At 41.5% G+C, this 27,118-nt stretch overlaps 1 protein-coding gene across 4 annotated transcripts in view; it reads left to right on the top strand.

Moving 5' to 3' along the window:
* Positions 1-27,118, top strand: part of SHTN1 (shootin 1) — an 85,969-nt gene that overhangs the window by 28,389 nt on the left and 30,462 nt on the right. For all 4 annotated transcript variants that reach the window (XM_081105382.1, XM_081105381.1, XM_081105379.1 and 1 more), the window contains exons 4-12: positions 1,958-2,052; positions 6,899-7,067; positions 9,208-9,305; positions 11,568-11,649; positions 14,415-14,509; positions 17,335-17,481; positions 19,817-19,970; positions 22,132-22,231; positions 26,444-26,526. In XM_081105382.1, the coding sequence (XP_080961508.1) occupies positions 1,958-2,052; positions 6,899-7,067; positions 9,208-9,305; positions 11,568-11,649; positions 14,415-14,509; positions 17,335-17,481; positions 19,817-19,970; positions 22,132-22,231; positions 26,444-26,526 (1,023 nt within the window). The remainder of the gene's footprint in view (positions 1-1,957; positions 2,053-6,898; positions 7,068-9,207; positions 9,306-11,567; positions 11,650-14,414; positions 14,510-17,334; positions 17,482-19,816; positions 19,971-22,131; positions 22,232-26,443; positions 26,527-27,118) is intronic.

The raw sequence follows: 27,118 nt of genomic DNA, 5'->3' as shown, positions 1-27,118 counted from the left end.
TGTGATTCCAGTTTAATGGGGACCCGTTTGTATGCCAAGCAGCTGCTTTTTAGGACCTATTGCGTGATTTCATAGCTCTCTGAAAATTGGTTCTATTCAGAACAAGAGATAGAAGAGGAGGAGGGGGTGGTGTGGAGGGGGGAGTGGGGGGGAGCTTCAACACACAATCATTTCTTTTCAATTGGAGCCAGAAAGGTTGATGACAACATGACCATTGTGTTATAATGATAAGACCACTAAGGCATCTGTACCTCTCATCAAGGCTTTCACACAACAGCAGATACAATTTAATTCACTGCTCTGTCAGCAGTGCTGATACCATTATGCCGTCTGTCTCCACAGTTATAATCACTGTCGCCGGAGAAATGCAGTTGAAATGATCTTGAGCAGTCAAAGAAACTCTCAATTAAGGCTGCCACTTCCAATGTGTCAGATTGTGTCTTATGCACTCGGTACAATTTTCACTTCCAATCCTGTTTATTTACAATGTCTACCAGTAATTACGCTTAACGTGTCATTTAGTGAGGGGGGCCCCGCCATGCCGATTGCTGGGTGCTGCTGTACCATGGAGTGGGAGTTTCTCGAAGTCAATGCCATCAGCAGCTTTTAGGCCCTGATGGGATGCAGTAGTAATGTTGATAATGCAAGTATCGTGCTCATCAAGTCATAATTAGATGCCACTCAAATGTGCCACTTGTAATAACAGTGTTGATTCATGTTTTTCTCGCTGACTGCAACTACTAATTAGTTAAGTGGTTTTTGGTTGGCCTGCATTTGCCGCAGATTATTATTACCCTGGAAAAAAATGTCAAGGTTAGAGATGTTTCTGGCTATTTAGTGCTGCTTTATGAATTTGAATATTAACATGATAAGAACTTTGGACAGACTTCGGGAGTAATACATTTTTTTTTTTTTAATTCGGAGAGAAATTTTTTTCCTCCCTGAGTTTAATCATAATTACAGGTTAATGAAGCTTAAATGAAGCAAAAGTAATCTCTCTTTGTGTTACGGGAGCCGGTGCTTTTCGCCTAACTTTGTTGGGTTTCACGTTTGGGTATCCTTCATTTTTCTTTTGTTAAGCCAAACAAACGCCAGTAAGTTTACATGTCTATGTAGTTAAGTAAGTTTGAGATGCTGAACGTGTTCTTTTAACTAGAAATATGGGTGAAAGGAATTGGCATTTTTCTGACTTGTTCTTCAAAGTATAATTCAAGTTCTAGGTTACTTTGTACCTTTAAATCTCAAAGTATATAAGCCAGCTACCAAAAAAATATTCCTGAGAAGGAATATTTCTCAAGCAGTGGTAAAAATGACAAGTGAAATTTATTTTTCCTGATCTTTCTGACCGTCTGGGATGCAGCGCATTAGCATCTGTTTTCATCATTATAGAGTACAAAAATCTTGTTGCTATCTACTTCTCTGCCCTGGAGTTTATGAAATAATAGTGAATCCCACTGGGTCACTAATAAAGACTATAGGAACACTCACCTTAGCTAAGCTGCCACATGATTATTACAGGCATGGGATCAACTCCAGATGTAAGTTTAAAAAATTTCTCTTTAGCTAATTTTCCTTATTAGGCCCCACTGTATATCCTGCTAAGAAAAAGAAGTCATATTTGTCACTATTTATCTGTGAAAGGATCTTTTGCTTAAATTAGTGGTTACGTAGACAGCTCCAGAGAAAATAGACACTTAAAAAATGACCCTAAATAGTTTTCTTAAAGTGTGTTTAATAGCAATGAAAGTTCTTTGTTGTGTTTTTTTCTTTTCTTTCTGCATTTAAATATCAGCTCCAATGTAACCAGGGCAGCATCTTAAACACGTTTCCTCACCATCCCTAAAGGTCTGGCCAGCGAAAGAATTGAAGCATTCTTAATCATGGGACAAGATGCGTGGGCTTCTGGAATAGCTGACTAATCTCTGAATGCTGAGACTTTTTCCCCCCTCATTTCTAGTTTCTCACATGGTTATAGAGGAAGTTAATTTCATGCAGAACCATCTGGAAATAGAGAAGACTTGTCGAGAGAGTGCTGAAGCCTTGGCAACAAAGGTGAGACTTCTAATGAAAGAATTGTGACCTGAGCCTTTACGTTTCTGCTTGCTTTTCTACACAGCGGGTTCTGTCTTTTTTTTTTTTTTTTTGCTTTTTTAGTTTTTCAGTCTGTCATCTCCACTGTTGAGGAAAGTGCTATAAGGTCTCAGAATCCTGAAATATGATTATGTAAATATCTGTCTTCGTTACCTTCCTCTCCCCCTCTTCCCCAATCGCCTTCCTCTAAAGCAGTGGTTCTCAACCTGTGGGTCGCGACCCCTTTGGTGGTCGAACGACCCTTTCACAGGGGTCGCCTAAGACCATCCTGCATATCAGATATTTACATGACGATTCATAACAGTAGCAACATTACAGTGATGAAGTAGCAACGAAAATAATTTCATGGCTGGGTCACAACATGAGGAACTGTATTTAAAGGGCCAGAAGGTTGAGAACCACTGCTCTAAAGTATTTCTTTGAATGTGACTGAAATTCTACAAACCTATGTATCTATCTAATTTGTATGCATTAACAGTATGCTTGCTAGAGGTATTTGCTGAGGTTCTTATTGTACAAGGGGCATTTGTGTGTGTGTGTGTGTGTGTGTGTGTGTGTGTGTGTGTGTGTGTGTATTTCAGCATTTGTGCTTTTTGCCTATGAAAAGTAGTCCTGGAGTAATTTGTTGAACTGGACTTTCCGAATGTCTATGCATTTGGTTAAAATGCTCACCAAATTTCAAACTAAGCCGGTGTGACATAAAAGAGCAGTGAGTGTTTCGTATTGGAACCAGATGAAAAAGTCAGCCTCCCGCCTTGCATTTCAGGTGATTATTTGTGAAAGCAAAGCGAGGGCATGCGGAAGGTGACCCCCAGTGCTCTGCTGATTGCTTCTAGCTGATGAATTTACCAAGTGTGTAATTTTCTATATTCTGCCTCATCAGAAGTACATTATTATTAAAGAATGTTTTCATCTCTGTCTTATGTGTTTTGGGTTGCGTAAAAGGCATCTGAACCATTTCATCAGAAAATGGACTACAGCAATTTTCACCCAAATTTCATTAGTAATGCCGGCTGCGATGCTTCCCTTTTCCCCCATCACCTTCCTCTAAAGTATGCCTTTTCATGTGGCTGAAATTGTACAGATCTGTGTATCCATGTGTCTATCTAATGTGTATGCATTAACAGTATGCTTGCTAGAGGTATTTGCTTAATTGTTTGCATAATGACACTACATTAGAATTCATAAGATATGCAGTCAGAACCTAACTAAGAATATAAATATGTGTATGTAGCTTCTCTGCTGTTATTTGTCTGAAGAACACACAGCATTATAGGCCATCAATTTACCAGTAAAAACAGTGATAACATGGGTGCTCATGTCATCTCCGCTCTCCTGCCCATCACTGGGGTGCACTGGCCCATAATACTGTGTGGCCTCTCTCTTCATTTTCTTTATTTCTTCTTTTGAAACAAGCAGGGAAAATACATTGGGAGCATACTAGATGCTCTAAGGATGGTCTCTGTATTTCTCTTGTTATTAACAAGTGTTCCTTCTCAATAGAACACCCAAAGGGATAACAGCGACTACCTCTCAGGACTGGCAGAGTTTATGGAAATGAGTGGTTTGGGAGGCAGGAGGCACAGGTGTTATTCCTGGTTATGTCATTTTAGGCATATGCGACTCTGGGCAGATTAATTGTGTTTCCCATACTGCTGTCTCGTCTTAAATGACAGGATGGACTAGAGTGAGTACTGGAATGAGAATGGGGTAGACTATTCTTTTTTTCACTATGCACTTGATCCATATAATAATTTTAAAAAATACTTTATCTCCTCCCCCTGCCTTTTTTATTTGACAGGTAACTTTGAACAAGAGAATTCACCTCTGTGAGCTGCAGTTATCTTGTCCTAAGGGTCAGGATAGAACAGGGTTGACTTCTTGAAGAGTACCCCAGACACACTGACTCTAGGGATGTGGCCCAGGCATGGTGGTTTTGGTTGCCTGGTTTGATAGAACCATTAAACTCTTTTTTCACCTTTTAAAATGTTTTTATTGATTTTTAGAGAGAGGAGGGGAGAGGAATAGAGAGCTAAAAACATTGATGAGAGAGAAACATCACTGATTGGCTGCCTCCTGCATGCCCCCTACTGGGGATTGATCCTGCAGCCTGGGCATGTGCCCTGACCGGGAATTGAACTGGTGACCTCTTGGTTCATGGGTCAGGGCTCAACCACTGAGCCACTCTGGCCGGGCCATTAAACACTTTTAAGGGCAGAACTTTTATCACGCTGTTAAATAGTATTGTGATGGTGGCCTGGGAAGTAATGTATTGAGGCCAATTGGCAAAACTTAGTATTTTTTTTTTTTCCATGACAATCCCGCAGGAGGAAAAAAATGTATAAATACCTTGGTTGAAGAAAACTAGCTGATAAAAGGTTTCCAAAGGAAAATTAGCACTAGCGATACCTCTCTTATTACTAGTAGCTAACACTTGCTGAATTTTTACTATGTCAGTCACTGCATTAAATACTTTCTTTATATGTAACATCTCATATTTAATCTTCCTATTATGAGATAGAGTCTGTTTTTATCCTTAGTTTGCTGATGAGAAAACTGACACTGAACTTAGGTTATTCTGGAAGCAGAGGCGATTTGATTGTAGAGCTGGTTCTTCGCTCTGCTGTGCTGATTTTATAGAAATGCATGGTAAAGTGTTGCATTGCTCTACATCCATGATTCTCAGAATTGATGTGCATTGGAGCCGCCTGGGAAGCTCTGTGCTGGGCCACACCAGAGAGCTTGGTCTGGTGAGGGCCTGTGCATTGGGACTTTTAAAAAGCTCTGTAGAGATTCTGGTGTGCAGAGTTTGGGACCATTTGTTTAAATGTTAGGATGCAGAATTACAAATTAAGTTTTGAGAGTCTCCCCCCCCCCCCCCCGTTTTCCCTTCAATTGTTATTTTTTTCTAACATTCAGAAAAAAAAAATGCTTTGCTTGAGAATTGACCAGGACCTTTGAGCCTCTAGAGTTAGGTATGCTGTAGGGTTCATGGTTCAAAGACTACCCCCACCCCAAACAGTGTTGACTTGAATTTTCCATTTTCAGGAAGAGGGGTTGGGAAATCACGGGCCTCCTGATCCTCTGATGTCATCTGGGGAGCTAGAAGCCGGGGCTGTGGGCTGGGGATGGGGAATAAAGGCTGTGTCTGAGTCCCTGAGTAGATCTCTCCAGCTTCCCAGGAAGCATCCATGGAGGCATTCCAAGCCGTTTCTAGGAGATTCTTTCTGATTCCCCAGAGAGGAAGCACCTCTTGTGCTCTAGAGCAGCTACTTGAGATATATTTAGATTTAATATTATTGGGGAGGAACTAGCTCTCCCAGTTGGAATGGGCTGGGCTTTCCTGAGAGATTCCCTGAGGGATTCAAATTATGATCATAAATGAAGGGCCAAAGCCAGACAAGTAGCGGACTAAACATCTTATTCTGGTGTAAGGTACACAGTAGGGAAGGGCAGGATGTTTTTCAATCAATAATGCTTCTGTTTGTATTTCTTTTCTGTGTCATTTTTTAATTCAGAACACGTCTTGATGATTAATAGCCCTTACTAAAGGAAATACGTTTGCATTTCTGTCTTACATTTTAACTAGAAAACTCAATCTTATCAATACTTTCATGTACTCAAGTAAGAGAGGACTTTATTTTTTAGTCTTAAGAAGAGAAAACATCAGCAACACCATGTTTTCCTCCTGTGGACTTTGGACCACGGCTGCTCTTTGTGTGTGCATTGTACTAACATTTGATATGCACACAAACACATGAGCTAAAGAAGGTAATGATAGTTGAGTAACACTAAAAAACAACTCATTTCTACATTAATGAATAACAGATACCTAATGAATTAGGATTCCTTTTCTCTGCTATGAATTCAAACTCTTTTTATAGAAATAATGGGAACCTATCTTGAACTTTCTTTTCTTGTGTATCATTAGAACTCTGTACAGATAGAAACACATCTTGAACTGGCTTAATTAAGCAAGAGAAGAAAAGAGCAGGGATTTGTTATAGAGGGATTGGAGAACCCCATCCATTCTGTGTGCTAGACACAGTACAGGAATGGGCTGGAGCCATGTGGGAAACCCTATCTCCACTGCTTTTCTCTGCCTCTCTCTACACATCAGCTCCATTTTTGGCTTTGCTTCATACAAACCACTTTCCTCTCTTCCTCGATCCAGTAGTGGGATGTGGTCACGAATAGCTTCTGTCCATCCAGACCTATGGAAAGAAGCTCCTCTCTCTGATCCAGTCTCCAGATTTCTAGAGAAGGGGTCCAGCTGCCCCAGGTTGGGTCCTGTGCCTAATCCCTGGTCTAAGTAGCTATGGCCAAAGAGATAGGATGTGTTTTGGGGACTGAGGCTGTTCCCATGGGAATCACGTGGAACAGGGAAGAGGAGTAGCAGTACCAGAACAGGGGAATCCTGGGCAAACAGACCTTTAAGAAGTGTTCACAGCACAGCAACAAAGAAAACATTTGCTTGAAATTAAGGGCCTTAAGACAATCAAACTGGTTTTGGGCTTCATCTGTGCTGGTGTTTGATCTTAATTCCTCTTATATTTCTTATCAGTGACAATTAACATTCTCACATGCTGCTGGCTGTAACCCAGGCATCAGTTCTTACTTAAAGTAATAACTTTAATGTTAAAAGTGTAAATAAAAGCCTTCTTTCATGAATCTTCTAGTTGTTACTTCCTGCTGTGAATGTTGATGAGTATGTAAGACAGAAGTGCCCTTCACTTGTCTGTTGTTTAGAAACCCAAGATACTCATTTGACTGCTGTTAAAATCACTGTTTTTACATTTTGCCTTAGCTAAATAAAGAAAACAAGACATTGAAAAGAATCAGCATGTTATACATGGCCAAGCTGGGACCAGATGTAATAACCGAAGAGATCAACATTGATGATGAAGAACCAGCTACGGATCCAGAGGCGACCGCTGAGCCGTGTGTCTCAGTGCAGTGCCAGAAGCAGATCAAAGGTGGGGCCCGTGGCTTAATTATTGAGCTTGTTTTCGATAACGTTTCCCACCCCGGGTTGCACATTGGAATCACACGAGAACTTTAAGAAATACTGATGCCTGGGTTTTACCCTGAGAAAATTTCGATTTCAGTGTCCTCGCGTGGAGCGTGGTTGAAAGCCAAGATAGGCTGTCACCTTTGTGTTTCATGAGTTGCTTTCTTGTTTGGGACTAGGCCCTTTTGAAAGCACTGTCTTGACAAACAGCCCAGTTAGTCTATAAACTTCTTAAGAGTGTGGACTATATGTTAAGATATTTTTGGTGAAATTATAATGCAGTGAAAGAGTGAATAAAAATATCTGTAGTCAGCAGCTCCTGGTTGTGGTTCCCTGTTGGAATCTTTGGGGAAGATTCCTCCCCAAATTGCTTAGTCTCTGCCCTCAAAGAACGTGTCATGGGATTCAGGCAACGAGCTGTACGCCATACGCAGTATGAAGAAACTGTGTTGACTAGCAGGCAAGGTCACATGATACATCTATTAAATACACATTTATTTTATTCATAGATACGTTGTGTACGTGAAAGCCGTCGAAAAGCAGATTTTGGTTCAATAACTAGTGGGGTACGTGCAGTTAGTGCACACCTCAGAAGCAATACTTGTTAGCTTGGCAGGCAACACTTCAGGTGGAAGTTTAAGGAGAAAGTACAGTCAGCCCTCCCTATCAGTGGGTTCCGCATCTGTGGATTCAACCAACGGCAGATAGAAAATATTTAGGGGCGGAAATGTTACGTTGTTGCTGACAGGTACAGTGTAGTTTGACCTGAGGTGGTTGCATCTGTACTGACTATGTACAGAGCTTTTTTCTTAAACAATACAGGAAAGAACTATTTATATAGCATTTACATTGTATGAGATATTATATCTAGAGATTATTTAAAGTGTACCGGAGGACGTGCTTAGGGTGTGTGCAAATACTACACTGTTTTATGTAGAGGAGTTGAGCGTTCGCGGATTTTGCTATCTGAAGGGGTCCTGGAGCCAGCTTTGTGGCTACCCAGGGATGACTGTCTAGAGAAAGTCATCTTTAACTGACTCTCCACTCCCTTAACCTGGGACAAAATAATATTTATGTTGGTGAGGAGAGAGAGAGGAAGGTTAAAGGATGTTCTTTTGCCCACAATCCTCCCTTCTGTTGGGTCTTGAACAGTGCGGTCTCTTGTTCCTCCTTCGGGAGTGGCCAACCAGTAGAGAGAGTGATTTTGAAATAAGTCTCTGAGAACTCCTTCAAGCTGGGTTCGTGCAGAAAGTTTGATTTAACTTATATATAACCACATAATGGGTTTCTTACTGTCCTGGCAGGAGGGTAAGAAATTAAGAGTAGTTCAAAACTCAGTGGCAAAACCAGAAGCCTGGGTATAAATTTGAGGACCCTGTGCTAATCCATGTACATGTCTTTTTAACATTTGCGTGGCGGAAGTAACTTTAAGCTTTTGCACTTACAGTCACTAATATTTTCATTCCAGTAACATAGTTTTCATTAAATCCCAGTACTAGCAAATATGAAATAAATTAAGAAACAAAACACCCACAACTCTGGGGAGAGAAAATTACTAGAATTAACCCTTTTTCAAATAGGTTATATTTTGAGTCAGTTCAAATAATGTTTAAGGCTATAAATTGGCAGAAAATCAGGATTTTTCTTCAAATCAAAATCTCCAAATTATTAACTGCCCAGTTGTTTATATTGTATTGTGACAAGAGTCCATGGCCGTTATAAAATAAAAAAGGAGTTACTGCAATGCCTTAATTTATTTTGCTGAAAGCTTAAGCAATTTTGCTTCTGAAATGCCAGATCGTTTTCTTGAATGTGGGTTTGCTGGAATGCAAAGAAAGCATGATCTGGTACATTTAACACAGTGAGTTTGCCTGATATAAAGTTATTAATAACCATGGCTGTGTTGGGGGGCTTGAAAGCGAGATTTCCATCATCCTTTGCCTCTTCATTTTCCTTTTAATTGTTAAATGACCTTGACCATGCACTGCCCATGGGCTGGCATTTTCAATTCTTCGGACAAGATTGATTTCCTCTTTTAAAAATACGTTTATTTGTCTACATGTCCCCTCCTTTTTTTTTTTTTTTTTTTTCCTTTAAAAATGCAGAACTCCGGGATCAAATTGTGTCCGTTCAGGAGGAAAAGAAGATATTAGCCATCGAACTAGAAAATCTCAAGAGCAAACTTGCGGAAGTAATTGAAGAAGTATGTATCTTGGGCCTGAAGGGTCAGACCTTTGGTGTTTTCGAGGTGTTTGGGGACAAGCCATGTTAAAAATTGCCACTGGAAGCCAATGTCTGACATGTGAGCCAAGTACTAGTTCTGATCTGCTCCCCACTACCAAAGGGTGTAGGGAGTAAGACCATGAGCATTCATATACCCACTACCTAGCTCCATAAATAAAACATGAAAGTAGCATTAAGTGTTCTCTATTGCCCCTCAGACTTCACTCCAGGAGGCAGATTTGTGTGAGTGGTGTCTTGAGTTGAAGTCAGACACTCTGTCACCGCGGGTGAAGAAGTGTGCCGCTTCTCCAGTGAAGGGCTGGCTCCATTGGGAAAGGCTGTCCCCCTGTACCTCCAACACAGGCCCATATGCTAGGTCAGCGGTTCTCAACCTGTGGGTCGCGACCCCTTTGGGGGTCGAACGACCCTTTCACAGGGGGCGCCTAAGACCATCGGAAAACACATATATAATTACATATTGTTTTTGTGATGAATCACTATGCTTTCATTATGTTCAATTTGTCACAATGAAAATACATCCTGCATATCAGATATTTACATGACAATTCATAACAGTAGCAAAATGACACTTATGAAGTAGCAATGAAAATAATGCTATGGCTGGGGGTCACCACAACATGAGGAACTGTATTAAAGGGTCGTGGCATTAGGAAGGTTGAGAACCACTGTGCTAGGTGGTAGAACGGTTCAAGTAGGTGTTTGGAGAAACTTCTTCTTTTTCCTGGTCAATCGTCTTCAGGAGCAGGAGTACACAATTGCCTTTCTTTGCACGAGGCTTCAAGGATCTGCCTTTGCAATCTCGACCTGACGTCTGTCAATGGTTCTCAGATCCTGTAGCCCAGAGCTTCCCAATCGATGTGCTGTAGCCCCTTGATATCCCTCCGAGGGCTGGCAAGGGGGCCAGGGTATTGATCCCCTTCAGCGAGCAGCCTCCTCCAATTACCTCAGTGCCCAGACACATACTATCGCTTTCTTATGGGCCATCATGGGAAAGAGGCGGGGAAGCAGTGCCCACCAACCGGGTGCTTTCATGGATTGTGGCAACACATCCGAATGAATGGGGAGAAGGACGATGGCATTTTGGGAATAGCATTCCTGGTGGCCGTGTTATACCGGTTACTAGTTGAACCCAAAATAAAAAATACAGCTTACACTCAAAGAAATCAGTTCAGAGGCGCTCCGAAGTCCTGCGGGATGCGGAGGCCCTTCGGGACCGTGGTCTTGGTTTGTTTCGTGACTGTAGCCATGGGAGAGAGACAGGAAACGCATTCTGATGCACACCATTCCTCGGTTATGAGTATCGGGGATTCTCTCCCTGCCGCTGAGAGGTGGGGTGGGAAGCCAGTTCACAAGTTGGTTTTGTTAGGACCGTTTCAGACACTTGAAAAATATTAAAAGCGAAATAATGAACATCTGTGTGCCTGCAATCTAGCTTAAAACATGAAAGTGGTGTTGCAACCGTGGTGTCTGTCTCCTCAATTGCATTTCCCCAAACTGCCACTCTTCTGAACTTTGGTTGTATCTTGGCGATGCACGCACTGACATTTGTACTACAGTCCATGGCACTTGGAGTGTTTTAAAGCTATATTCACACCCCTGCATTTTTAGTTCCATAAAATGGAATTTGAGATTTATCCGCTTTGATACATGTAGCTTTACATTTTTGTTTTTAACTGTCTATGATATTCTCTTCTCCTATTGATAGATGCCAACAGTTATTTCAGAAGTTTGGGGGGAAAATTATCATATGTATTCTATTTAAGCCAACAGTCATCCAAGTTGAAAATACTTTTTTATTTCAAAAATTCATGGATGTTTTACTTAAGCCAAATAGCATCAACATTTAAAATAAATACCAAAATTGAGTATTGGCTCTCTAAATGATTCATGTATTTGCCAAGTGCTCTCCAGTTGGATGTTTGTATTAAAACTATGAACCATTCACACTGGCCGCTTAGAGCGCTACCATGTTTGGGGCCCAGTGCCAAGGCCATTTGGAATATGTCAATACGTTCTCTGCCAGTGGCCCATCCCGGCTGGAGTAGCGACCTGCGAGGCGCTACGGAGAGCTGTAATACACGCCTATGCAGTGAGGCCAATCACTGCTGTACAGTGTCAGCTTCCTGTTGAAAGTTGAACAGCAACTTGAGTATCACGCGTCGCCGTATGTCCTGTCTTACCGCTGTGGGCGCTTTCTCCCCTCAAAATCTCATGTTTCTAGGTAAATAAAGTGAAGCAAGAAAAAGATGCTTTAAATTCAGAAGTCCTTGAACAGCGAAAAGTCTTAGAAAAATGCAATAGAGGTATGTGTTTCCACTCTTTGTTTCTCAAGTACATGTGTGATTTATTTTGTGTACATGGATTTCGGGTTGTCTTATACCTGTGCCTAAAGGTTCTTGCAGCAAGAATCTTCTCCTGTATGTGTTCTCCTAACTCATAGCAAGGAGTCTCTCTCAATTCGATTCTACACCCCCCCCCCCCCCCCCCGCTTTTGAGTCTTGGGACATTTACAAGTGCTTTTACTTAAGAAGCACAAGGCCCGCTCATTTTGAAACGCAGAACCCAAGAGAGCGGACTTACTATGGTTTTGTCCTCTTTTTTCCCCCTTCTTTCCGAGTTCAGAAGCTACAACACGAAAAGCAAATCTTTCAGACCCAGGGTCGCCCCTGTTCATGGGAGTTCTCCATCTTTGCATTATTCATGACCTGAGATTTTTTAATAAAGAACCTTGTAGTTAAGTGTGTGGGAGATGCACTCCATTGTGACATTGCCTCAACTCTTTCTACCTTTCAGAAGATAGAAATAGTGTAGAAGACTTTCTAATCTGGCTGCACCGTGCTAGAAAGAGGGTTCCACAATGGTTAGCATGTGGATCTTGCCTTCAGAGACAACCTACCCTCCCCCCCCCCCACCCCCCATTCCAGGGAGAGACAGAGAGTTTATATAATAAATGCATGACTAGAACCAAACAGTGCTTTCAGAATCCAGGGAAGAAGGACCAGGTGAAATTCACTTCTTATTACAGTGTTCTGGACGCAGAAAAGCGTGTCAATTATTCTGTCCCAGGCTTCAAATAGTTGTAGTAGAATCTTCTTTGTTCTCCTCATGAAATGTCTCTTTTAAATAGGTTTGAAAATAACCCAGAGGCCTGTCATTCACATCCCAAACCACCTCTTATATTGCTTTCCTTGAGTAAGACTATTAGTCTTTCCCCTGGGTGGGCAGTAGATTCACCGAGTAAGGAGTTTGAAATTCTATGTCATTACACAGCAAACCAGTCCTTAGCCAGTTAGGACTGAGTGCCCTGGCGGAACATTGTTTGAAAGCAGCCATTAGGGGAGCCTTTGAAAAGATTGTGTGGATCGGACTGGGCTCAGGATCAAAAGAGCTTCACCACAAGCAGGTGGAGAGACCGGAGCGATATCTGTCTAGGTCGTGCAATGGCTTCGTCACCACCGCCCCCCCCACCTCCCCCACCCACCCACTCCCCCTTCTTGTCTCTATCATCATTTCACAGAATAGAGCACAAAAGGTCAGAAAGTGTCATCGCTTTGCTCTTCTTTCACACGATTTTCCCTTGGAAGATGTCTGTCCTATCGTGACTTTAAAGCCATGCTCTCCTCTGGGCCTGAATGGCCATCAGGCTCTCTCTCTCTTGTTTGTGTACTTGGAGAACACTTTAACATAACTTAGGTCTATTTTTCTTTTTATTTAGCGTGTGTACTTTTCTTTGGGTGGAAAGTTATAGATTCATACAGAAAAAAAGGAGCGGGGGGGGGGGGGGGATTTTAGCCTTTCCAGTGCAGAGAAAAGCACTGTTAACACATTAGTGTATATTCTTCCCATCTGAAAAAGCCTGTGTGTCCATTAAATTGTTCAATATGTTTATAACATCTGTGGAAGACAAGATCCCAGCAGAGGAAGTTTCTATTTACCCATTAGTACCTTAGGAACCCCCAAACAGCCTTCTCTACTCAATCTCCTCCCTTGGATTTTTATCATTTCTTTTACTTACAGTTTTGCCAAATACGTATGTGTCCCCAGACAGCATATTGTTTAATTTTTCGTGTTTGGGACTTTATAAAAATGGCATATTTTCGGCCCTGTACCTTTGTGTTTTGAGGTTCGTCCATGGTGAGGGGCTCTGCTGTGGTGGTTATTTTCACGGGTGTATCATATTTCATTCCAAGCTTACACCAGGATTCATTTATTCAATATCCTATTGGTAGATATCGGAGGGGTTTTTCCCCCCTGTATTTTACTATTCCAAGTCATGCTGTTATGACAATTCTTATACATGTCCCCTGGTGCACATGTCTAAGAGTTTTAGCAAGATATACGACAAATGTAAAATTTTATCTTTATTTCACCACCTAAGGCCAAATTACTTTTTAAGTAGATCTGTAGGTTTACACTCCCGTTAGCCATGTATTTGCTCCCTATCATCTCCACACTCAATGTGTTCTTTTCATTTTTGCCATTTGCCTCTTTGGTGAGTCTAAAAAGGTATCTGTGTTTTTACTTTGCGTTTCGCCGGTTACTAATGAAGATGAGTATTTTCCACGTGTTTAGGGGCCTTTATATGTGTCCTCGTCTGTGAGATGCCTTGTGGATGTGTTTAGAACGTGGCTTTTAGAAAACAAAAATGAACTCTTTAATATGTCACGAATGTCTTTCTAGCCAATAAACATGCCTCTGCAATATAATTTTGATGGCAGAATAATATTTCCTGTACATATCAGACTTCACTGATCCTTCCATGCTAGGCCATCTAGATTATTTTACTTTTTTCAGCAGCAATGCAGAGAGCAGCCCTCCCACTAAATCTCCATATATGTTCTCTCTGAGGAGAATAAATATATTCCTAAAAGTGGAATTGTTGAGTCAAAGAGTATGAATCATTTTAGATTTTGAATCACGTTGCCCTCCAAATGGCTTTATCATTTTATATTCCAACCAGCAGTGGTTGAGCGTGCTGTAGAAAGAATCTTTTAAGCACTGTTTTTCACCCATATTCCTGATCATCTGGGTGGCATATTGTCTGTTCCCCTTTCCTTGTCTTCTTAAGTGTCCATGCTAGCAGTAGAAGAGTATGAGGAAATGCAGGTGAACTTGGAACTGGAGAAGGATCTTCGGAAAAAAGCAGAGTCGTTTGCACAAGAGGTGAGTATCTTGTAGAGACCTCGTTTTTATTTCTTAAAGAACTTTGCAGATGACGCATCAGAATCATTTCTTTAGGTTGAGTCAGAACTTACAACTTTGAATGAAGGATCAGCTGATTTAGGGAGGCAGCCACGGAATCATCTCAGGTTCACTGAACTTGGTATCTGAAGATCTGGGTTCAGATTTTGGCATGTCAGTCAGTTACCAGTTGCATGACCTTAGAACAGCCCCTTACTAGTAGCCTCTTGGGGCTTCACTTTCACCACAGATAACCAAGCGGATTATCTGATGATACCCGGATAACCAAGTGGGTTTTAAATGGCATGCTTTTTCAAAGGTATTTTGTAAACTCTACAATGCTACATAGAGGGCCCTGGCTGGTTTGGCTTAGTGGATAGAGCGTCGGCCTGTGGATCAGAGGGTCCCAGGTTTGATTCCAGTCAAGGGCACTTAACCTTGGTTGCAGGCTCCTCCCCAGCCCAGGCCCTGGTCAGGAGAGGCAACCAATCGATGTGTTTCTCTCACATTGATGTTTCTCTCTCTCTTCCACTCTCCCTAAAAATCAATGGAAAAATATCCTCAGGTGAGGATTAAGCAAAAAAATAAAATAAAATGCTACATAGAGGAAAGACATTATATTTAGGGACACTTGTAACTTGTGATGGAAGGTCCGGCTTGAGGACTTGTGTAGGTTTCAAATAGCCTTACGCATCTAGGTTACCTCTCCGTAGACCATCTCAAGTAGCAGTACCATGGCCGCTCTCCAGTGCTCTCATTGTGTGAGTTGATGCCTCTCCTTGCTGTGGAACGTTGCCATGTTGTACATCCATTGTCTCAGCCTTTCACCAGAGCAATGATGTCCCTCTCATGTTAGAGATGAGCTTTGAGCTTCTCGTGTTCGGCTTACCTTTGTTGCCAGGTAGCTCTTTGGTGTCCTGTGGCTCTGGGACTGGTTTCCAGGGAAATGATGAGGTACCAGTTGGCTGAACCCTAACAACTCAGGATGGAGAGCTGATCTGCATGAGAGCTCCGTCATGGAGAAACCTTTTTGAATCTGTGTACGTACTGTAGGTTGAAGGAAAGTCGCCAAGGAAATGTAAAACACTCTTAGGTGTAAGTGTCTGTAGCGGAGAAAGAAGACAGAGCATGGGGTTATGCCGATGACATTTGAAAATCGGATTATGTGCTTGAATGTTAGCTGGGCTAGCAATGAACTCTATGCAAGGTTTAGCCCAAGATGATTTGATTTGAAATATTATGATTCATCTTATTCAGAGAGTTTAATGAAAGGTGAATAAATAATGTTCTCTTATTACTTGGAAGAAAGCGAAAAGAATTGGAGTGTGTCAGAGCCCTTTGGAAAAAGCTGCAGCAATAGAAATAATGGAGCTAAATAAACAGTGGAGGAGGAGGGAGTGTAGAGGTAGCATGAAGATGCCTCTATTGCGACACTGAAAATGTTGGCTGATTTTGACCTGAATGCCAGGGTCTTACTTTGAGAGACATTTTCAGTTTTCCATCTGTTGTTTGTAGAGTGATTTTCGAAAACAAAGCAGCTCAAAGAAAACATGAAGGCCATGCAGCAGCAGAGAGGATAGATGAGAGAAGCAAGATTCCACGAAGGATATGAAAATGAGTGGTGTTGTGCCATGCCAGAGGGAGGAGACAGATGTTCGAGGAGGGACATGAAGAGCGGTGGCGCTTACGTCCCCCTACCATAAATCCTCGCAGTGGTGCGCAGTGATTTTGCAGCATCTAGATCTGACCTGCACAATAGTGAGAAGAGAACTGTTTTCTAAGATAAAGCTAGATTAGAACCAGGATATCTTCCCTTTTTAATGGTTTACAAATTCTCAGGTTTTTAAGAGATAACTGCTGCTAAAAGATTACATGACTTAGTTTAATGAGATGTACTGCTGTCTTGCATTTTGTGCTTCGTGCAGTCAGCAAACATCTTATGAAACCAGACACTGCCGACAGTGGGAATATAATGGTGAAGAAGGCAAATAGGATCTCTGCCCTTTTGAGCCTACTGTCTAGAGACTTAGAAGTGAAATTTTAAAGTTCATTTACTTTATATATTTAATTACAAAAGGAATAGATACATATGCGCCTTGTAATACAAACAATTCTCAAATGTGTAAAGTGGAAAATGTAAGTTCCTTCCCCACTCCTACTCCTACTTGTCCGTTTAAAAAAACAAAAACGTGCCCTAGCTGGTTTGGCTCAGTGGATAGAGTGTTGGCCTGCGGACTGAAGGTCCTGGGTTCAGTTTTGGTCAGGGGCACAAGTCTGGGTTGCAGACTCCATCCCCAGTAGGGGGCGTGCAGGAGGCAGCCGATCAATGATTCTCTCTCATCATTGTAGTTTCTATCCCTCCCTCTCTGAAATCCATAAAAATATATTAAAAAATGATGATAAATAAAAATCAAAAATGTGGCCATCCATTTTGGATACAGCAATTCCAAGTCAAGATGGGGATGCATCAGGGATTTGAGCCTCCCTAGTCTAGAAGAATCAGCTAACAGCCTCTGTTCCAGTAATACTAATACTACTGTTAGTATTAATGGATTTTAAAGCCATAATACAGTATTAAAAATGGACATGTAGGGCTCAGTTATTGTAGTTGGTTGGTTGGGGCAAAGGTTCTGAAGATTATATAAAAGTTATGAATGAAATCATGGCAACCTTTACTTCTAAAACCACTAGACTGTGTAGCATTCAGTAAATTTTGATAAAAACTCCATCACTTTCCTTTTGCTCAAGTTTCTGTTGAGATATGTGAGATTGACTGGTGTATGCATGTTCGTAATTAACTTCTGCAGATGTTCATTGAACAAAACAAGCTAAAGAGACAAAGCCACCTGCTGCTACAGAGCTCTGCTCCTGACCAACAGCTTTTGAAAGCGTTGGATGAAAACGCAAAACTCACCCAGCTCCTTGAGGGAGAGAGGATTCAGCACCAACAGAAGGTACAGATTTTCTTCTGGAGTCTACACACACACACACACACACACACACACACAAGAGTTGGTCTGGTTACTTAGAGTTCCACATTTTGCCTTCCTAAGTTACCCAGTCTGTCTTTTTTATCTTTTAGAAAAACAACAACTACCAAATGGATTTAATTGAGTGGCCAGCAAAAATGTATAGTGCATTATTGTAGACTTTACATTGTCCCAAAGGACAGAAGAAGGGAGGGAAAGAGATACAACTTGAGAAGAACTTGGATAACGCATCTAACGCACCTTTTGATTGCGTTTTGGGGAGACCGTGTGCACCTGGAGAGTATTAGTCTCCGAGGGCCTGTGGGCGGGTGAATAGGTTTTATTCAAACAGGGAGGAAAAGCCCTTTTGGTAGTAATAGTTCGCTTGGAGAAAATATCTGATTTTGTAAACTTGCACAAATGTGTATGTTTAAAGACTTCCTGAGTGGTTATTTCTGTTTGAGTAGGGCCGGTCCAGCTAGCACCGCCTACCTGGGTGTGCTGGGCAGAAAGGTTAGTCAGCGTGGCAGGTGAGGGGGTGGAGGACGGGGAGAGGCCAGGAGATAGAACAATGGCTTTCAAGTGAAAGAAACCGCTTCAGAAAAATTATGTCAATATTTAGACTGCTTACAGTGTACCTAGTTTGTGAAGGGAAGGATGTTAGCTGCTATTCATGATCATTCGTCAAAGTCTCTTTAAGGAACAATATTGACATTTATCCTTGAAAATTTCTGAAGATTTTAAAAGGTTGGACATGAGGAAGAGTTGATTCCCGCCCCCCTCCCCTCCCGCCCTCCCCCCTTTACCCCTTTGCCCCCATAAGAGATGCTGGGCCCTAGCTGGTTTGACTCAGTGGCTCTGCGGACTAAAGGGTCCCGTGTTCTATTCCGGCCAAGGGCACATGCCCGCGCTGTGGGCTTGTTCCCCACTAGGGGCCATGCAGGTGGCAGCCAATCAGTGATTCTCTCTCATCATTGATGTTTCTCTCTCTCTCTCTCTCTCTCTCCCCCTCTCCCTTCCTCTCTGAAATCAATAAAAATAAATATATTAAAAAATAGGAGATGCTGGTATATGTATGCATAGAGGATGGGAGGGAAATAATCTTTTTTAGTCTCCATATGCAGGATGAGCATTTTAAATAGAGAATAAAAGAATGCTACTTTTATTTAGCTTATCCTAGAATTTTTTTGGTTCTGGAAAAGTCCTGCTGCTTGCAGTGAACTCATTCAGTAAAGAGTGCATACCTAGAATCGATTGAATTGAACTGAGGTGTGGGACTAAATTGTTATATATGTACCTTGTTGGGGTGCGGGGAGAAGTGCTGAAGATCAGATAAAAGTTATGAATGAAATGATAGCAGTCATTACTTCTAAAACTTAATACTGCACCATACAGATATTCTGGTTAATATTTCATGTACATGGTTTATAAAGTGTATCTTACCTGTCTGTTAGGCCACTTGGAGATCCAGCAATTTTTAAACCCAGCTGTATTGTTTTTACAATTATAAAGATAACATGTTCCTTCTAACAAACAAATTTTTAAAATACAGAAAAAGTTAAAGAAATTTAAGATTACCCAAGAATCTCATATTTTGGTGCTTATCTATACTGTATGTAAATATATACTTTTATGAATACAGTTTAAATGGAATCATACCATGCATACTGTTCTGTAACCTTACTTTTAAAATTATTAATAGGTCTTCCCATGTCAGTATATAGTGAGCTATGTGATTTTAAATGGTTGCATAGTAATTCATTTAATGAACACACCAGAATTTACTAAATCAATAATATTGGCAGACATTTAGGTTATTTCCAATTATTCCCTGTTACAAAGAATACTTTAGAGAATATATTTGAACACTTGTCTTATTATTTTTTTAAAACAAATTCTAAAAGTAGCATTACTGAATCAGAGAGCCCTTCTGCCTCCTCCCTTTCCCTCTCCTCCTCCTCCTCCTTCACTTTCTCCTTCTTCTTTTAAGGTTTTTGATGCTTGTTACCAAATTGTGCTCCTAGGGGTCCGTGAAAATGGGTATGAATGTATTCATCTGTTTTAAATGAAATTTTTTGACTCCAACATTAAAAATTAAATTCTCTGGGATATAGGTGTCCGGTAAATTCATATTGAATCAAATAGTCGATAATGGTTTTAAGTGTTATCTGTGTCCCAGAACTTTGATAGTTTTTAAGATGGATTGGAATCTCTTTGTTATGAATTTGCAAAGTAAATGGGGAACATTTTTTTTTTCCTTTATTTTCCTGGACACAGGAGAAACTTTAACACTCCATAAAGGTCTGTTTATAACTTACAGGTCAAAGAATTAGAAGAACAACTAGAAAGTGAAGCACTCCACAAAGAGATACACAACCTCAAGCAGCAACTGGAGCTGCTAGAAGAAGATAAAAAAGAACTGGAACTGAAGTATCAGAATTCTGAGGAGAAAGCCAGAAATTTAAAGCATTCCGGTAAAAGCGTCGAGTAGGCTCCTATGTCCTGTTGTTAATCTGTGAATCTCTCAGGCCCAGTACAAAACCTGGCATATAGTTAGCCCGGAAGGTTTACTGAATGCTATGAAAACACTAAGACTCACTTTTAAATTCCTTTCTTCCTAAGTATTGCTATTCAGTAGTGGAATGGCCTTTGTAATTAAATGATTCACAAATATTTAGACTTCTTTTTGGACTCAGAGCTGTTGTGAGCATCACACAGAATTAAGAACAAAGATACCGTTAATATGGAAAGGCCCAAATTCCAGCATTTCTCAGGACTTCAGCTACAAGTGTTCATTAAGTACTTATTTTGTTCATTTTATGAATACATTTTCAGGGTACATTTTTTAAAAGAAACTTTTTAGATTCATACCACCTTCATCTTTGGTGTCTAATTATACCCTTGAAATAATACTTACAATATCACACCTAACAATAAAATGGGCAACAATATATGTATTAAATGGAAAACTTTTAAAACACCAGGGGATACTGAAATCAAAAGGATTTATTCTTTCAGTTCTCAAAAGCGGAACAGGAATGTGCGAGTTGGATTACGGCACAGGGATAAGTAGTAAGTTTTGGTTGGAAGGTCGGTAATTTAAGGAGGCAGGCCGTTTCCTTTATAACAGCTTCAATATTCACTTCAGATATTTTGGGTTAATTTTATACTAGAATTTTGAAATCTGTCCAGAAGAACTAAGTTGGCTTTCTTCCTTTAAAATAACATTCAGTGCTTTGTGATCCACGATGAAAATTATAGTTTATTTTTAGAAATTGATCTAACATTAAGAATTATTCTTTTTAGTGAATATCGGAGCCGCCTGTTGTAGAAAGCCATCTGTCTTCATTATAAGAGGAGGGGCAGACAGACAGATTTGACATTCAGTTTTGAACGTGTTCTAGTTTCTGCTGTGTGTACCCAGGCATACCCTAGGGCACTGTAAGAAATATAGACGAGCCTAATGGTGGCTCAGTGGGTGAGCATTGACTTACGAACCAGGAGGTCACAGTTCCATTCCCGGCCAGGGCACATGCCCAGGTTGAGGGCTCGATCCCTAGTAGGGGGCGTGCAGGAGGACACCGATCAATGATTCCCTCTCACCATTGATGTTTCTATCTCTGTCTCCCTCTCCCTTCCTCTCTGAAATCAATAAAAATATATTTAAAAAAGAGAAAGAAATCTAGAAGAGAAGAAACCATGCCTTTTTCCTGAGGAACTCAGATTCCCTTTGGAGAGACAGTCACACACATATGGAATAGGTAGAGGAGTCGTGGTGTGGGAGATCTTGGCCCACGCTGCTGCTTTAAGTGTTGCGAGTAAAAACAGGTGGACACACCATCCGGGGTCCAGTCCGTGTGGCAGGTGGAATGGCTGTGGACACTGCTCTTCCTGAGAGCGCACAGTACTCGGCACCTGGAGCCCTTAGAGCCCCCTGTTAGAGGTGTTGGCACCCATGATGGAAATTTCAGTTCTGCTCCTTGAAGTCAGGAACGGTGTCTGGAGCAGCACCAGCAGGTCCTTCCACATGGTTGGTACCTAGTAAACGCCTGTCTCATTGATGACTTGGGTGAACTGAATGAAGACATTATATTCCCAGAATGCTCTTCAGAAGAGCAACCCGTTTCTGAGCCACAGACCCTGGAGAGAGTGAGTCTGGTTAACACCAAGAACACGAAGACGTGCAGTTCCCGAAGGAAACAGTGGAGGAGGGAAGCCTGCTGTTAAGATTCAGTACTAGATGTCACCTTTAAAGTTAACCCGTGGCCTGTGCATTTTAAAAGTCAAGTATTAACCGTTTCTTAGTGTTGGAGGGGTGTGTTTCAGCATTAACAAATACTTCTTCCACCTACTCCGTCCTTCCCGCCCGCCCAGCCGTGGCCTTGAACTTTGTCTTTCCCTGGTTGTGTGAGCAGCACAGAGAAGGTAGCGCTTTCTTGTACACCCGTGGACAGCCTCTTGTATTAGCGACAGCAGGCTGGGTGGTGAAAAGTTTGAAAAGATTCTGCATCAATTTCATGTTGAATTTTCTCCCTTGCCTTCACGAGAAAGAACTTGATGTTGAGAGCGGTTGTGCTCGTTTGGGTGCGAAGTTGCTCATTTCCGGGCTGTTCTGACCCTGTGCTCTCTGTGCAGTGGATGAGCTCCAGAAGCGGGTGAACCAGTCCGAGAACTCAGTGCCCCCACCGCCTCCGCCTCCGCCGCCGCTCCCCCCTCCGCCTCCCAACCCCATCCGGTGAGTGCATGGGGACGACTGCCCTGCATCAAATGTCATTCCTTGTCAGAGAGCCTGAAGTTTCTGTTCATGGGATTTTTAAAAAATGCTGGCTCAGGTGGCATCACTAGAGGGCTGGTAAGAAATATGAGTGAGCCCTAGGCGGTTTGGCTCGGTGGATAGAGCATCGGCCTGTGGACTGAAGGGTCCCAGATTCGATTCCGGTAGAGGGCACATGCCCAGGGTGCGGGTTCGATCCCCAGTAGAGGTCGTGCAGGAGGCAGCCGATTAATAATTCACTCTCATCACTGATGTTTCTTTCTCCCTCGCTTTCTGAAATCAATAAAAACGTATTTTTAAAAAAGAAGTATGAATGATGTCAGCTGGTGTGAATCCCAGAGAATTCTCCAGAGACCCATGTATTATGCCCTTCTTGTAATATATGCAGAAAGGGCCTTAAAAATACCAGAACTTTTCTTGAGGCTGACAGCGTTCTGTTGTAGATGCTCAGATTCCCCGTGGATGTTCCAAACCGCCAGCATTGAGACATTTATACCGATTGTTTTGACACTTTGGTTTTAAAATTACAGCCCATGACATTAGGAGTTCCTCTAAACTGCAAGACCGAGCATATTTTAGTTTCTCCAGAGCGTTTTCATCTTTTTCTCTCTCGATAATTTGAATTTGGAAAGTGCTGGTCTGTTCGATTATTTTAAAAAGAAAAGTACTAAATGAGAACGAAACAGGACCAAACTGGTAAACTAAAAGTACTAATTTGTTTTTATTCCTAACCTCATATTTAAAGCTTTAATAACGCTGAGAAAGGAACCTTCCAATAATGGAATAAATTATATTTAAATTCTTGTGACAGGAAACCATATCTGCAGACATTCCTGAAGCCCAAGGTGACTTAATGGTGTTGAGTGCCTGAAGTAAGCACATACCTGCTAGGAGGGCCAGGGTTAGATTTTGGCCTTTATGGGTCTTCCTTTCCCCATGTAGAATGACGTAAGACAACCTACCTGCTCCTCATGTCATGATGTGAGCTGCTCCTGTAGCATTTATTCTTGAACAAACAGAATTTGAAAATTTGCGAGGTTGTTAGCTTTCATTAACTCATGTGATTTGTTTAATCCTTTCACACAGAGAAGCCGTTTATTCCAACTTTGTACCTTTGCTGATCCCTCTGAATAGAATGTGTAACGTGTTCCTCCCACACGGCTCTAAAAATGGGACTTGGCATTTTAATAAAAATTCTCATTAGTTTTCCTTACTGAGTGGGGCATGACAATTTACTTTCAGCCATGGAAGTCGTTAAAGCAAAATAATGTGTACACGCGATCGATCCAGGAGTCAATTGAAAGAATTTCAGGTATTTTAAATTCTTCCTCTCCTGGGTTGCTAAGTCGGTAGGAGATGGAGATATTCTGAATTTGACATTTACAACAGGAAATCCATCACTTTGATCTTTCTCTAAGGTCTGGAGTTTTGAGCTGATAAGAAGGTCACTTTTGTCTATGAGAGGGAGAACTATTAAAAAGCGATTATAGTCTTGCTGTTGGCCTTTAATTTTTAGTCTCAGAAATCAAGAGAGCCCTTCAGATTCAAAGTAAAGTATAACCTAAATAGAATATTTTTCCAAAGAGTACTTTACAGCTAAATTGAGAAATGCATATGTCTAAAGTGTGAATTCTTCGATAAGGCCCTTTAAAGAACATTCATTGAATAACATGAATAATTTTTATTTTAAGATGAATTTAAATAGTAGAAGACATACTTTCTCAGTAGAAAGAGGTTTTTTTTTTGGTAAGGATAACCTTCTTGTCAGAGAAATTTACTTGAATACAGATTGAGTTTCAGTGGACTTTGAATCCTCTAGTCAAGGTTTTCTAACTTTGTTCCTGAGCCATTTGCTTTACTCTGATGATGAGGGTCATGGGTAGCAATGAAAGTGGGGGGAAAAGACCAGGGCCTGTGACTACTTTAAGTAGCTTTCTTGCTTTTCCTTCATCTTCCTGCTCATTTAACTGAGGGCACAGGTGGGAGAGAGGAAAGAGAAGAAGAAGGCATACATACTTTAGTCATTTTATACAGGTCCTGGGAAGGTGTGGCTCACGGGAAAGGGGTAGGTTGTATTAGTGTATTTGTCAGAGTTCTCCAGAGAAACAGAACCAATAGGGTGTGCACGCTGTGTGTGTACACACACACACACACACACACACACACACACACATATATATATATATATATAAAGAGATTTATTCTAAAGTATTGGCTCACATTATTATGGGCATAGACCCAGGATCTGTAGGGTGAGCCAGCAAGCTGGTGACCAAGGAGAGCCTATGGTATAGTTCCAGTCTGCAGGTCAGCAGGCTCAGGACTCAGGAGGAGGCAGTGCTTTCAGTTTGAGCCTGAAAGCAGGAGAACACAGATGTTTTACTTCCAAGGCAGTCAGGAAGGAGGAATTCTCTCTCACTTGGGGGAGGGTCACCTTTTGGTTCTCTTCAGGCCTTCAACTGATTGGGTGAGGACCACTCATATTAGAGAGGGCAATCTGCTTTACTGAGACTACCACTTTAAACATTAATGTCATTCAGAATCCTCACAGAAACACCCAGAATAATGTTTGAGCATATATCCGAGTGCCCTCTGGCCCAGTCAAGTTGACTCATAAAATTACACATCACAGTGGGCACGAGGAACCCTTCTTAAAGAATTTCAAGGTAGCCCTAGCCAGTTTAGCTCAGTGGATAGAGCGTTGGCCTGTGGACTGAAGGGTCCTGGGCTCGATTCTGGTCAAGGGCACATGCCCGGGTTGTGGGCCTGATCCCCAGAAGGAGGTGTGCAGGAAGCAGCCAATCAATGATTCTCTCTCATCATTGATTTTTCTCTCTCTCTCTCCCTCTCCTTTCCTCTCTGAAATCAATAAAAAATATATTTAAAAAAAAGAATTTCAAGGTGAATATGTTCCATTGAACTGTTCCATCTTTGGAGGGCACTTGCTCGAAGCTTTTATCCATTCATTTGAAACGGGGAGATTTTAGACAGTGGTTTGGATTATTGGTCCCAGGGGTCTTGTCCTGGTCTTCTCACGTGGTCTGTGAGACGCCCCCTCCCTATTTTTTGTGTGGTCTAAGCCCCACCTTGACAGATGTTCTTCTCTGATATTACATGCGATTTTCTTCTGGGTACCATACCAGTCTTTCTCCACTGAGGTGGTTTACAGTGATGACCATATATTCTTACTTCCTTTATGTAAATACATACAAATAGTCTGAGCATTGCAAAGAGACTCTCCAAATTTCCTCCCAGAACTAGAGGTGCGATCATTATAGGGTGTTGTGAGGAGCTAAGGGGAGGCCAGTGATTAGGCAGAACCCTCCCCCTGCTATTGTCAGACTTAAAACTTCTGACCTACTGGATGAATGTGTAGCAATATGGCAGTGAGGGCTTCATTTGTATTTTCTAAAAACGCATGAAGTCAAGTACCTTTTTGGTATCTGTACTGGAAATTTGGACATTGCCCTTTACAAAGTTCTAAGAGTGTTGTCCATTTTTCTGTTGGGTTATCTGCCTACCCCCCCCCCCTGCCCCTCATTGATTTATAGAATTTCTTTTTATTCTTTATGGTGTCTTTTAATACATGGAGGCTTTAAAATTTTAATGTGGTCAAATGTATCATGATTTGCATTTTAGGCAGATTTTTAAAACATAGAGTCTATGTCATAGACCAAAGGGACAGTACTCTTACATGTATTTTATCCTTAAGTATCTGGTCTGTGTGACACAGATTCAGGTTATTTTATGCCTCTGTTTCCCAAATGGATATTTACTGAAAACAACCCCTAATTCTTTCATCCTTCCCTCTCCCTCACACGTGTGGCATACAGAGTATTTTGGAATTTTAGATACGGATATTGAATTTTTTTTCTGTATCTGCTTTACTTTGTAAATGTGCATGCATCATAAGGGTAGTTATAGCAGTCCCCATCTTTCAGTAATTGATTTAACACAGAAAGGATGAGACACCTTCCTTTTCCCTGAAGTGATGAAAAGTTTGCTAATTCATTAAAAGTGGAAAGTAAGCTGCTTAAATTCTCCTGGTACATTCATACTAGTATACCTAAGAGAAGAGTTGGATATTACTGATCCTTTAGAATCTATACATGTCATCTCTTGGATCATAAGGCGTCCAGTAATCTCCTGTCAATCTTTTTCTTTCTCCGAAAGATCCCTCATGTCCATGATCCGGAAGCGATCCCACCCCAGCGGCAGTGGTGCTAAGAAAGAAAAGGCAGCTCAACCGGAAACAAGTAATTCTCCCCCTCCCCCCCTCTCCCCACCCCTTGCTTTACTTTCAGTGGTTGATGATGTACACGTTTTTAACAATCCGTACGCTTGTTGTATTTCATGTGTGCGAATCGACTTTCTGTCCCTGATTCCTGTAGCCTTTTGTAGTCTATTCCTCTGCACAGTAATGCAGCTGAAAGGCAAATTCTGCTTTGCACAGGGCGTGGCCCGACTCAGAGAAAGCTCTGCCTTTGGCCATTTGCAGGACAGCCCTGCTCCTGGGTTCCTGGCTCTGCACCTTCGCTGACCCTGGAATTAAAATTGTTTCGATCTTGTTTTGGGACAGTTGATAAGTCTGGGAGGGTCAGGAGGGCAGTCAGAACAAAATGTTTTCCTCTCCTAAGTAAATGACATCATTAGCTTGTTAACCTGCTCAGCACCCTTACATGGAAAGAAAGTATTCTAGAACTTATTAACCCCCAATGTCAGAAACCATACTTTTCCTTATGAAAATGACGTTTCAGTTACAATTCAGGAAACGTGATGGTATTTCCGCCCTTATCCTGGAGCTATTGCATTGTACTTGGGAATCTAAGTAGAGTTACTGACACAGAA

Source organism: Myotis nattereri (genome assembly GCF_964212035.1).
Source record: "Myotis nattereri genome assembly, chromosome: 13".
Lineage (NCBI taxonomy): Eukaryota > Metazoa > Chordata > Mammalia > Chiroptera > Vespertilionidae > Myotis > Myotis nattereri.
The sequence above is the reverse complement of the archived record's forward strand: the minus strand, read 5'-3'. Positions and strand labels throughout refer to the sequence as shown.